The sequence below is a fragment of the Phymastichus coffea genome, unplaced genomic scaffold (assembly GCF_024137745.1).
Source record: "Phymastichus coffea isolate CEN01 unplaced genomic scaffold, Cenicafe_Pcof_1.1 PCOF00273, whole genome shotgun sequence".
Lineage (NCBI taxonomy): Eukaryota > Metazoa > Arthropoda > Insecta > Hymenoptera > Eulophidae > Phymastichus > Phymastichus coffea.
The window spans coordinates 22,282-34,439 of NW_026707084.1; the positions used below are offsets into that span (position 1 = coordinate 22,282).

At 35.6% G+C, this 12,158-nt stretch overlaps 2 protein-coding genes across 2 annotated transcripts; both read right to left on the minus strand.

Moving 5' to 3' along the window:
• Positions 1-252: 252 nt before the first annotated feature.
• On the minus strand, positions 253-9,083 carry LOC131674660 (DNA-directed RNA polymerase II subunit RPB1). Its single transcript, XM_058953472.1, has 7 exons — positions 8,970-9,083; positions 7,356-7,625; positions 6,037-7,267; positions 5,255-5,965; positions 4,632-5,171; positions 4,110-4,555; positions 253-4,031 (listed from the first exon to the last, which is right to left on the minus strand). The coding sequence occupies exons 1-7, from the start codon at positions 9,045-9,047 to the stop codon at positions 1,590-1,592; spliced, it is 5,718 nt and encodes a 1,905-aa protein (XP_058809455.1). The 5' UTR covers positions 9,048-9,083; the 3' UTR covers positions 253-1,589.
• A 772-nt stretch (positions 9,084-9,855) lies between these two features.
• On the minus strand, positions 9,856-12,126 carry LOC131674655 (U11/U12 small nuclear ribonucleoprotein 48 kDa protein-like). The gene is made up of 5 exons (XM_058953466.1): positions 11,934-12,126; positions 11,678-11,846; positions 11,530-11,592; positions 11,123-11,270; positions 9,856-11,050 (listed from the first exon to the last, which is right to left on the minus strand). Exons 1-5 carry the CDS (start codon positions 12,066-12,068, stop codon positions 10,144-10,146), a joined length of 1,422 nt encoding a protein of 473 aa, XP_058809449.1. The 5' UTR covers positions 12,069-12,126; the 3' UTR covers positions 9,856-10,143.
• Positions 12,127-12,158: the final 32 nt, after the last annotated feature.

The following is a 12,158-nucleotide window of genomic DNA, read 5'->3' on the forward strand; positions in this document are numbered from 1 at the left end:
GATAATGCACGTAGACTGAATGATCTCGAAGACCCGCAAATGCATTATCGACGCAACTGCCATTGGCTTTTCTTAGCCAACATTTACAGTTCGAATGATAAAGATTTATTATTGATTTTTAACGATGTTCGATGTAACGATACTTTACAATTGAAGACTGATTGGTTAAGGATAATCAATGATAATAGGAATTTGTGTGTAGTATTTTTATTCATATAAATATATATTTTCCAATGATTTAAAATACTACTGAACTTAAATGCATGTAAAAAGTCGTATATCAATCGATATATTTATTGATAAAAAATGTATTTTTTAATAAATGTAGCTAATACTCTTAATTGTAATAACGTTGACCTTGCTCCTTGTCAATTGTTTGTTATAAAAAGAAAACAAGAGGCCAATTATTTATCAAGAATGCCCGAACTTGAAATAATAAAAACAATTTAAAATACGCTGTAGCAGGCACAGATTTTCAATAACTGAATTATCAACCATTATAATTATTCTTCGGACTTTTTTAATCTTTTTTTCAAATAACCTTTTTTATATTTTTATTTCCTTATTTATAGTGTAAATGACATTTACTTAATTACAGTAACATATCTTCAACTAACACTCACCCATGCACATTATCGTAGTCGTTGACTGTGTTGCATAAACTCTGTGGTCAACTTTTTTTTCCACTCATCTTCATAAGTTACCAAACCATGCACGTAATAATTGTAGCGAAAGATGTTGGAAGTGAAAATACTTTATTGTTAAAAATAAAATAAAATCCATTTTTTTCTCTTTTCATTATTTTCGATCGAATTTGTATGGATTCCTTAAGTTTACTATAATCATTTACACTTACATAATACACCTTACGCTAAACTAGATGCTGGTTCTGAATTGTACAAAATACTAATTTTTTCATTTATAATTTGAATTTCAATAATGATAGGGTAATTATCAAATACTAAGATAAGTAACATTTGAAAAAGTCATGAGTGGTTAAATTTTAGGAAAATACCGTATTTTTTATTAAGGCCACTCAGATATATTGAAAGAGTACAATTGTTTTCAATTATAAAAACAATAACATATATACTTATACCAGTTCGTACATTTAAAATTGCAATGTTTTTGGTGTATCAAATTCTTTGTTAGGGAATATTAATGTAATTTCCAAGTCATTTATACGAAAAATTTTTTATTACAAAAGATATTATGAAGTTTATTCATAACGTAAGTAAATCTGTAATTGAAATTCAACTATAATATGATTGGACTAAAAAAAATCAAACAATCATTTCAAAAGCATTAAAAATAAAAGATGTTTTTTATTTCTCGCGCAATTGCGACACTGAATAAATTATACCGTACTTTCTTGAGAACGAACCCGCATATTTCAGCAAGTTCAACAAAATTGATTCTTCACGCTTATAAAAAAACATACGTTTCAAATTCGCTTTATACGAAGATACAACAAAGTAAACACGTGTCCCAACATCCGACTCAACACGAGACTCATCAACGCAATACGTATTAACCATTCATGCATCAACCATTCACACAGATGATGAATTCCGTAATATTCCAGTAGTTTAACTGTCTTCAGACTCGTAAGTTGGCGAGGAAGCTGAATAAGTGGGACTAGTCGGCGAGTACCCTGGTACTTGTGGTGAATATGCAGGGCTTGTAGGCGAATAACTCGGACTTGTTGGAGAATAGCTGTGACTGGTGGGAGAATATGTGGGACTGGTCGGAGAATACTTCGTGCTAGTAGGTGAGTATGTGGGACTCGTTGGTGAATAATTGGGACTACTTGGCGAGTATTTAGTACTTCCGCCACTGTGTTGAGGTGAACTTGGCGAATAGCTCGGCGACGTAGGCGAATAACTCGGTGAAGTCGGTGAGTAGCTTGGACTCGTCGGCGAGTACGTCGGACTCGCTGGTGTGTATTGCGATGACGTGCCTGCGAAAGATGGTGAAGTCGGTGAATAACTTGGACTTGTCGGTGAATACTTCGGTGACGAAGGTGAGTAACTTGGCGAAGCCGGCGAGTACTGCGGCGACGAAGGTGAGTATGATGGAGAAGTCGGCGAATATGACGGCGACGCTGGTGTGTAGCTTGGACTCGTAGGTGAATAGCTAGGACTCGTTGGCGAATAACTCGGACTGGTAGGTGAGTAACTGGGACTCGTCGGAGAATAACTTGGGCTAGTAGGAGAGTAGCTGGGACTCGTAGGCGAGTAACTCGGACTAGTTGGAGAGTAGCTGGGACTTGTCGGTGAGTAACTCGGACTCGTCGGAGAATAACTTGGGCTAGTCGGCGAGTAGCTAGGACTCGTAGGCGAGTAACTCGGACTAGTCGGCGAATAACTGGGTGACGTTGGTGAGTAGCTTGGACTTGTCGGTGAATAACTCGGGCTCGTCGGCGAATAGCTGGGGCTAGTTGGCGAGTAATTTGGACTTGTTGGCGAATAAGTAGGACTTGTCGGAGAATAATTCGGACTCGACGGCGTCATGCTCGGTGACGCAGGCAGGTACGCCGGTGAAGTGGGCGAATAACTTGGAGAAGCTCCACCAGCTGGTGACATCGGGTATGGACTCATGCTGGGTCCAGGACTGCCTGGACTTCCTGGTTGTGGCGAATAAGCTGAGTACGCTGGGGATAATCCAGATGCGTCAGATTGTCCAGATGGTGAGAAGCAAGCGCCACCGGGAGTCATTCCACTGCCGATGCTTGGAGACATTCCCGCTGCCCCGTAGCCTGGTGTCGCGCCCAACCATGGTGTCATTTGTGGGCTCATGCTTGGTGTTGTAGCGTTGCCAAAGAACATTCCAGTTCCACCCATGATATTCGCTCCAACAGCCATTGGTATTTCGATACCTTGTTTACATTTTTCAGCATCGAGCAGCAAATCAAAGCAACCAGTGCCAATACGTGGCAGTTGACCCATAATAATATTCTCGGACACGCCTCTCATAGGATCGACTTCAGCGTGAGACGCAGCGTCGAGCAGCACGTCGACAGTCTCTTCGAACGAGCATCTCATGAGAGCACCGGTATCTTGTCTGTTGATACCGTGACGTGTGATGGCCATAAGGTGACCTTTGGCAGTCATGACGTCACAAAGCAAAGCCAAATGACGATAGTTGACATAAAGACCGTAGAACTGCAACACCGCATTCATTTCTTTCTCAATAGACTTTCGCACGGCCTCGATACCCAACACTTGGAAGATTTCGCAGATATCGTTAGAAAATGTTCTGACTGGATCGACGTCTCGCTCGCTGAGTACTTTCATGAGACTGGTACCGTCAGTTTCCAACAGCCATTCAGCAATAGCCTTGAATTCACCGGTTTCTGTGATGATGATTCTTTTCTTTGAGTCAGTTTGTGGCAAGTGCATGTATACTTTGCTGATCGCCTCGATACCCTGCAGAGTCATGTCACTCAACATATTCGCTTCAATGCAACGTAAGAACATATCGTCCTCCATCTTATCGATAGACTCCTCGATTTCATTAGTGTCGGTGAATTTATTTTCCTCGCTGTTCATTATACGAATACGCAATACAAGCTTCTCGGCGTTGTCGTCATTAAAAATACAGTTGAGATCGTCACCGAATCCAGCGTTAATCTTCTCAGCGATCTGTTCCATGGTCAATTTTTTGTCCGTCATTCTCTTACGATCGAGCTCAATACGTAATAACCAAGGTGAAATTTTAGTTGGATCAAAGTCCGGCATTTCATAGTAAACGTTTACAAACTCTTGATCTTCTGAGATAACTGTATTTTGTGGATCTGGGTCGTAGTAAATCGCTGTATTGGCAGTTACCTTCTTGAGTGTCGTGTGCTCAAGACGGCAAAGAACGTTCTTGGCTTTTTCGGCATCTCTTGCGGCTGCACCAGTCAAGAATACAGTTAATGAAGGAGCTTTAGGTTTCTTACTGATGTTAATAATTTCCTTGAGTCTAGGTACACCAAGTGTTACGTTTTTCGATGACACTCCGGCGAAATGGAAAGTATTCAGTGTCATCTATAAATTAAACACAATTTTTATTATTAATAATTATATTGCAAATAGTAATGTTTTTGTATTTCAATAAAACTATACCTGTGTTGCAGGTTCACCAAGTGACTGAGCAGCCAAGGCGCCAACCATCTCTCCTGGGAAACATTGAGCTTGCTGGAATCGAGTCTCGATTTCTCCAATCAACCATTCGAAGGCTTCGCTAGACAGCCTGAATTCTTCAGATACGCATTTCGTACATAGGGTTGAACGTACTAAGCACTGGAACAACAGTGTGGCGTTTTCATTGGCTTGCTTGCTGAGACGATCTTCACCAGCTACGATCACACATTTCTCCAAAAGATCCTTCACGCCTTGAATTACTCGCATGGGGCTCAAGTCTGTTGGTGCACGCTTATTGATATGGAAGATTTTCTGTACGTTCCAAATCATGCGTTGCAAATTACAAGGCAACACAACCTTCGATTCACCACTAGGGAAGATTTCTCGGAGAGCTGTTCTATCTTTGTTCAATTGTTCCCATTCTCGCTCTATAAATAAATAGAGTACAATTAGTCGTTTCACAAAGTGGTAATAAAAATAAGTAATAATAGAAGAAAAGCTTACCGAGTTCAGAAATAACTTCACCAGAGCCCATCATCTCACGTACAATGTCTTCATTGAAGATTCGCCTAAGATATCTTTCATTGCTCGGATCGAATTTGAACTTCTTTTCGAAAGCCTTATTGCTGAGTTTAATAGTAGGCAAGTTCTGGAACTCAACGGTTTCTCCACAAAGTCCGTCTTCACCGTAACGCAACTGAATGAGCTGTCCGACTGAATTTCTGACAGTACCGTCGTAATGCACCATTACGGATTCCATAGCCTTTATTAAACGACGCTGAATATAACCAGTTTCGGCAGTTTTAACAGCTGTATCGATAAGACCTTCACGTCCTCCCATGGCATGACAAAAGAACTCAGAAGGTGTAAGGCCAGCAAGGTATGAGTTTTCGACAAATCCTCTGGACTCGGGACCGTAATCGTCTTTGATGAAGTGAGGTAAAGTTCTCTTACGAAAACCGAAAGGAATACGTTTACCTTCGACGTTCTGTTGGCCTACACAAGCAATAACTTGAGAGATGTTGATGTTAGAACCCTTAGAACCTGAAATTTAAACACAAATTGGATTTGTGATTTATTTTTTATTTACTGGCTAGAACTCTCGCGATAATAAAAAATGTACAAACCTGAAACGACCATAGCCTTTAGATTGTTGTACTCAGTTAAAGATTTCTTGGCAGAGCCACCAGTCTTGTCACGAGCGTCGTTGAGAATTCTGTTGACCTGATTTTCGAAGGTCTGCCTAAGTGTGTTACCGGGTGTTGGCTCAAGCTCCATGTTGTGAGCTTTTTGAATAACTTCTATGACATCTTCTTTGGCTTTCTTGATAGCTTTTTGAATTTCTTGATAAGTTTGAGGATCGGCAATAGTGTCTCCAATACCAATCGAGTGACCCTCCAACAATAACCAATTGTTGATTACAGTTTGGATGTTACCATAAAATCTTCCACAAACTTCGTGACCCAATTCCAACATACAAATATGCAGCAGAGAACCAGCCGATGTACCGAGAGTCTTCTTACACAAGATACCCATAATAAGTTCTCCGTGCTCCACCATGACCTTTGTATCTCCAGGTGAAATCCATTTGTAAGGACCGTCGTCCTCGTCATCCGGATGCGTACTGTGAGTACGAATCATATTTACATTTCCAGGAATAATCAAGGAAAAGATCTGTTTGCCTGTCCACAAAGGCTTGGGTTTTAAGATGCAAGGTTGTGGCATTTTTCCATCCCAACTGGGTAAGAACATAAGGATATTCATCATTTGCTCTTTCTCGATAAAGACGTCCCTCTTGGTCATTTTTCTGACCGCTGTGAGCGTATCTTGTACAATACCTGTAAAATGAAATTAATGATTTATTTATATGCATAATAATTGTACTATTTTCAAATAGAACAATGCATACCCATAACAGGTTTATTGGCTTGAGGTGTGATAATTTGTCGAGGAGTGACATGGATATTCTCAACTTCAGCTCGAGTTTCCATAGATTGTGGAACATGTAAATTCATTTCGTCACCATCGAAATCGGCGTTGTACGGTGAAGTACAACTGAGGTTCATACGAAAGGTACTCCAGGGTAAAACTTTTACCCTGTGACCCATCATACTCATCTTGTGAAGAGTTGGCTGACGATTGAAAATAACTAGGTCACCATCTCTGATGTGTCGTTCAATTTTGTAACCACATTGTAGGTGGAGGTCAGAAGGCTTTGGATGAAATCTCAAGTCAATACGATCTCCATTATCGCGAATGATGTACTTGGCACCAGGGTAACGCGTGTTTCCTCTTCTCACAAGTTCCTGCATCTTGTCAATGTTGAATGGTGTGACGATTTCCGGGAACGTGAGATTTTGTGCGATACTCCTGGGTACACCAACCTGATCAATTCGCAGGTTCGGATCTGGTGTGATGACGGTGCGCGCAGAGAAATCCACACGCTTACCCATGAGATTACCTCGGATACGACCTTCCTTGCCTTTTAAACGAGCTTTGATAGCTTTGAGAGGTTTACCCGATTTTTGCATAGCCTTTGGCATGCCAGGCATGTCATTGTCAACGAGTGTGGCTACATGAAACTGCAACATTTTGATGTTCTCAGCAATAACATGTGGAGCTGCACCAGCTTGTTCATTCCTCAATAACTCGTTGTTTGACTTAATAATATCAGAGAGTTTGTGAGTCAAATCATCTTGATTCTTTGCTGAACCATACATAACTACAGCAGGTCGTACTGCAAGAGGTGGAACTGGTAGTACTGTGATTACCATCCAGTCAGGGCGGGCAAATTTGGGATCCATTCCAAGGATAAAAGATTCCTCATCTGTAATATGTTTTAGAATTTCCCAAGCCCGTTCAGCAGTCAGAATGATTTTCTTTTCTTGTGAGTCTTCATTGATATGTTTCCATTCAGCTGTTACATCAAGTCCAGATCGTCTAAGATTTGGTTGGTAACGACCACAACCTCCATGACCTGGCTTTTTGTTGGGATCTTCGGGTTGTCCATCTTTGGCTATATCCATTTCATCACCACCTTCACAGATATTCTTACTTTTACAAAGATCATAGACAAATGTCAAACGCTTTCGTGGTTGACCTTTTGTCTTCATCACAATTTCTTTCATTTTTGCATTGTTCTGAAGAAAAAAATTGTTATTGACAAATTATATAATAATACAAATATTGTATAATAATACAATAAAAATTATTTTAAACTATACTCACTGGACTAACAAGTAGCTTCGAACAGAAAAAACAAACGCATCTTAAAATCTTAATAGACTTTGTTATAAAACCGCAGTGAAAAACAGGCTTTGCTAAGTCAATGTGTCCAAAATGTCCAGGACATTCTGTCATGTTGCCAGCACAAGTCTGACATCTAGAATTTCTGTCAATAACACCTTGTCTGGGGTCCATGAGTCCACCAAGCTTGGGGCGTCCACCTTCCATAGTCTCCGGAAAGCGAATTCCCCCCTCTGTAACAGACATACGACGCTGAAAAAAAAAAAAATTATTATTTATTCAAATTTGATATGTCGACAATTTTGCATATAATTATTTTATATATAAACTATTGTACATAGTAATATGGCATAAGATATAAGTCATATTGATTCACATTATAGTATTATGCACAATCACAAGGGCTTGCCTTAAATTCAAATTATTAGAGCATTAAGTTGTGGTTTTTTGTATTGATGTATTTTTTAATAGAAGTAGTTATTAAACTTGATTTTCCAAATTATCATGAAATTTTTATTTAATGCAATAAGTTGTATTAATTATAAAATGTCAAATAATTACTATTAAAAGTACTGAATTCAATTTTTCACATTTATAAGCAAGTATCTAAGAAATCTCACTAAATTAAACACAGAACTATTATTGTTGAAAATAAAACAATAGCAATTTCAAGAACAAAACTAAAAAATAAATTATAATTCATAAATATCAAAAACAGATGTTAATTTTTATAGAGAAGTGAAATGAAATATGATTATTTTCTAGCAAATATTAGATTCCAATAAACAATAGTTATCAAAATACATTTAGTAATTTCAAGTAATTTTTATGAAATCACATTTATATCAAAAATTTATTCATCAACAAGTTTAATGTAAATTTAAGACTTTCAACCATGAAGTATTTTGAAAAAAGTTTCACGTAATATTAGAATTATGACCGATCTGAATTTGAAAGAAATGAAAGTGTTACTGATCATTTAGTGACTCAAACCTTACTCTAATTTATATGACGGCCATTGTTTTATTTTATAAAAATTAAAATATTTACTTTAGCACTTAGATAAATTAACTTCATGTAGAATTTATAATATGACTCTTTATCTTATATTATTTAACAATTGTTAATTTAATTTGTTGAAATGATAGAAATTATATATACCTGTTCATATTGCCAAACAAAAGTCTAATTGTAAAATGTAATTAATTAACATGAGGTATAATAAAAACGTATATCAAGAAATATCCAAACGTTTGGTATTGTTATATGATGAAATTCGACAACACTATATACATGTATATACAGATAAATACAAGTACAGTCGATTAATGCACTTCTTATATCACCGAACCTCAATTTTTACAATACCTAATATCATAAGTTAGAAAAAACTTTTAAACGCAATTATTGCACCAATAAACAACAAAGTACGACCTCGTGACGATGCTTGATTGTGGCACGAAAAATTTTTAGTTATGAAGGCATGCCATGGCCGTGGCGACCACGACGCGTTCACAAGATTGAATATAAATGGATAATGCTGGGGAAAAGTAATTTGATAAGATTATTCATCAGGTTAAATAATGAGTTACTCACGATCTCATCGGGAGAAAGGATGCCAAATTGTACCCTTTTGACCGTTCTCAGTGGAGCCTTCGAGTCCGACGTGGCCATCTTGAGAGTCGAGCTGCTGGCTCCTGTGGCCTTCTGCGCCGCGGCCCGCTCTGCCAGCCTGAGCTGTTGCGGCCGGTCACCGCGCTTTTCATGCGGTGTTGTCAAATTTACATCGGTGTACTACTTTTAGGTTAATGACGATCAATATAATTGTTCAATGACTGGAATTTATTAAATTTACCACTAATTTACCTTTGTAGTTTACGTGATTGATGAGCAAGCCGACCAAACTTTTGACTAGTCGGTTTGCTACCAATACAGAGTTTTTCAAAATTAAATTAATTTTATTGGCTACTGTATCATTTTTGTCCAAGAACCATTACTGCGTCAAATTCAAATTATTCATTTTTGCTCGGTAACATGTAAATGAATAAAAATGTGTAATGCTTTTAATGACCACAATAATAATTTTAATAACATTGATAATTCAATGCCCGCTAGACATTAATATTATATAATCAAATGAACAAAAATTAGTAGACACAAGTTCATTCTATTTTATTTTTTATAAAATCTAAAATTGTTCGATTAAATTATTGTTATAGGTGGTTTTAACAAACTTTAATTTATAACTTTGAAGTTGTAGATGATGAATAAGAATTTTTTGTCAACTAACAAATAATTGGAGCGGAATAATGCTTTATTCGTGACAACTAAAGACAGGTATTTTATTAATTTCAGTAGTGTAATATTAGCTAAGACATACTCGAAAATGTATAAATTTGCTATCAAACATTATAAATTAAAAATTAGATTTATATAGGTACAATGATTAAAGAGACAATTAATAGGTTGATAAATCTTTTAAATTTATTAGCAACTTTTTTATACAAAATTACATTTGCAAGAGTTATACAAAATTTATAAAATATTAAACTCACAGCATTAATTATTTACAACCACCCTTTAAAGTTTTTGCATGATGAACATAAGTACAACTTACATTTGGTACTATTTACAAGTAGGTAACTAAGATTCAAACAACACAATTATTAGTAGTTGATTTAATAAATTTCAGTTTGCATATAAGAATTATTCATACAAGTTCCATATCATATAAAAAATATAACATAATTAATCATATAAAATTCGTAACTTAACTCCTACTTCTGCTGCGACTTTTGTATTTATGTTTTGATTTTTTGTGTTTCTTTTCTTTACTACTTTTACTTGATTTTTGTTTTTTTGTTTTATAACTATTTTCATGTTTTTCGTCGTTCATGTGACTATTAGTGTCAGTTTTGGATTTAGGATAAGAGTTTTTATCAATTGAGCTACTGAGATTGCGTTTAAGATTACTGCGATCCTTATCGTTACAACTTTTATCTGAATCATTATAATCACGGTTATTATCGCGAATTGTCTTTATTTTATCGCAGCGTTTATTCGTATTCGTATAATCTATTTGACTTTTATCCGAGTATTTACAAGAGTAATTTTTGTCCTCATATTTATTACGAGACGTATATTCAACATCATCACGATAGTTGTGTCGTCTTGATGAATCTTTTGAATGATTTTTATAATCACGATCTTCGTACCGACTAGAATGTCTGCTGCTGTTACTTAAGTCTCTACTATAATGCTTATAACTTTCCTGAGATTTATCATTATATTCGTTAGAATGAAATCTATGTAAATCATAGCTATGATGTTTTGTACTTTCTCTATAATTTGTATTATGATCTCTAGATCTATTTGATTCACGATTCATGTCCTGACTTTTGCTCTTAAAAGATGAAAATTCAGAATGTAAACTAGAGCGTGTTTCATCCTTAATGTTATTAAATGAATTTTCTGGATCTTCATCAGGGATTTGAACACCATACTTTTCAGCAAGGTATTCTTTGTACATTTCCATTTGCTGTTGAACTACTTCTCTCATAATTTCTAAATGAGATTTTTTATTAGTATGAACTCCTCTATACCGTGTTTTACGTCGTTTCAGATTTCTTTCTTGAGCTATTAACTCTAAAAGTGATGCACTTCTTTCCTCTTTTTTTCTGTAAATAATTGAAAGCAAATTTTTATTAAACAAAAAATAATAAATAAAAATCTCATAAATGCCTTCTTACTCTGGTTTATTTAAATCTGCAATATCTTGACCAACATCAGGAGCAAGTGTATGAGCAACAACATACTCATATATTGCTTTTCGCTCATCTCTTGTGAAATCACTTGTGAGTCTGTCTGAAGTTTTTGGAATCAATTTTTCATCTGTACCTATTTTTCGTGTAAAAAATGTTGCAGTTTAAAATAATGTAAGTAATAACTACATACATATAGTAAAATGTATGATATTTCTCATTGTATCTCTAAAATAAGAAAAATATTGTAATGTACAGCACAAAAGACATGAAAAAAAGGATATGATTCCTTGTTGAAAATAACACTCATAGCTTTCTGGAAAAAACCATAGCTATTGAATAAAATAGATAAAACTTTATGATTATTCAGAGATTTATCGAAATAAAAGCTTTACCTATGTTGAGTTGAGGGTTTTTCTGTTTTGCTTCTTGAAGGACTTTGAATTGAAGTTCAATATCTGTAATAGTATTGATAAGAAAATTTAAAAGTTTTTATATTACATAAAAGTTAGTAACAAAAAACTGCGTAAAAATAATTATTACCAAATTTAATGGTAAAAGGAGAATCTGTTGGAATAGCTGATTCTGGTAGTGGTTTACAATCTTTTGTATAACCAAGAGTACTCCATTCACATGATTCTAAATGCCTGTGCATACTTTTTTCTGGAACTACGTGGCTTTTGTTAAAAGGACAAATCATGTAATTTTCTTCCTAGAAATACAAGAAATATACAGTTATGATTACATTCATTTCAATTTCAATATCAGAGATAATAAAAATATTTAGGTTAAGTCGTACAGCGACTTTTTCAACGTCCTTGATATCCCATTGATAATATCCACACACTTCTTTTAAAACAGAATCTGCTCGACTAATCATTTTATTCAATTCTTCTATTAATTTTTTCTTTTCCTCGCTTATTATTCCTTCCATATTGTTTTATATTAAAAATAATAAAAATAATTAACTAATGAGAGTAAACGTAAACTAAACGATGAGAAACCACTGGCACTTGGAAGTTAG

Bases quoted from the DNA above. Each gene is read 5' to 3' on its own strand.
- LOC131674655 (XM_058953466.1), bottom strand. From the start codon at position 12,068: ATGGAAGGAATAATAAGCGAGGAAAAGAAAAAATTAATAGAAGAATTG. The intron at 11,593-11,677 runs GTAATAATTATT...ATACTATTACAG, and splicing joins TCCTTTTACCATTAAATTTG to ATATTGAACTTCAATTCAAA. The intron at 11,051-11,122 runs GTAAGAAGGCAT...AATTATTTACAG, and splicing joins GCAGATTTAAATAAACCAGA to AAAAAAAGAGGAAAGAAGTG.
- LOC131674660 (XM_058953472.1), bottom strand. From the start codon at position 9,047: ATGGCCACGTCGGACTCGAAGGCTCCACTGAGAACGGTCAAAAGGGTA. The intron at 5,172-5,254 runs GTTTGTACATTT...TTTAAATTTCAG, and splicing joins AAAGGCTATGGTCGTTTCAG to GTTCTAAGGGTTCTAACATC. The intron at 4,032-4,109 runs GTATAGTTTTAT...TTTAATTTATAG, and splicing joins TTGGTGAACCTGCAACACAG to ATGACACTGAATACTTTCCA.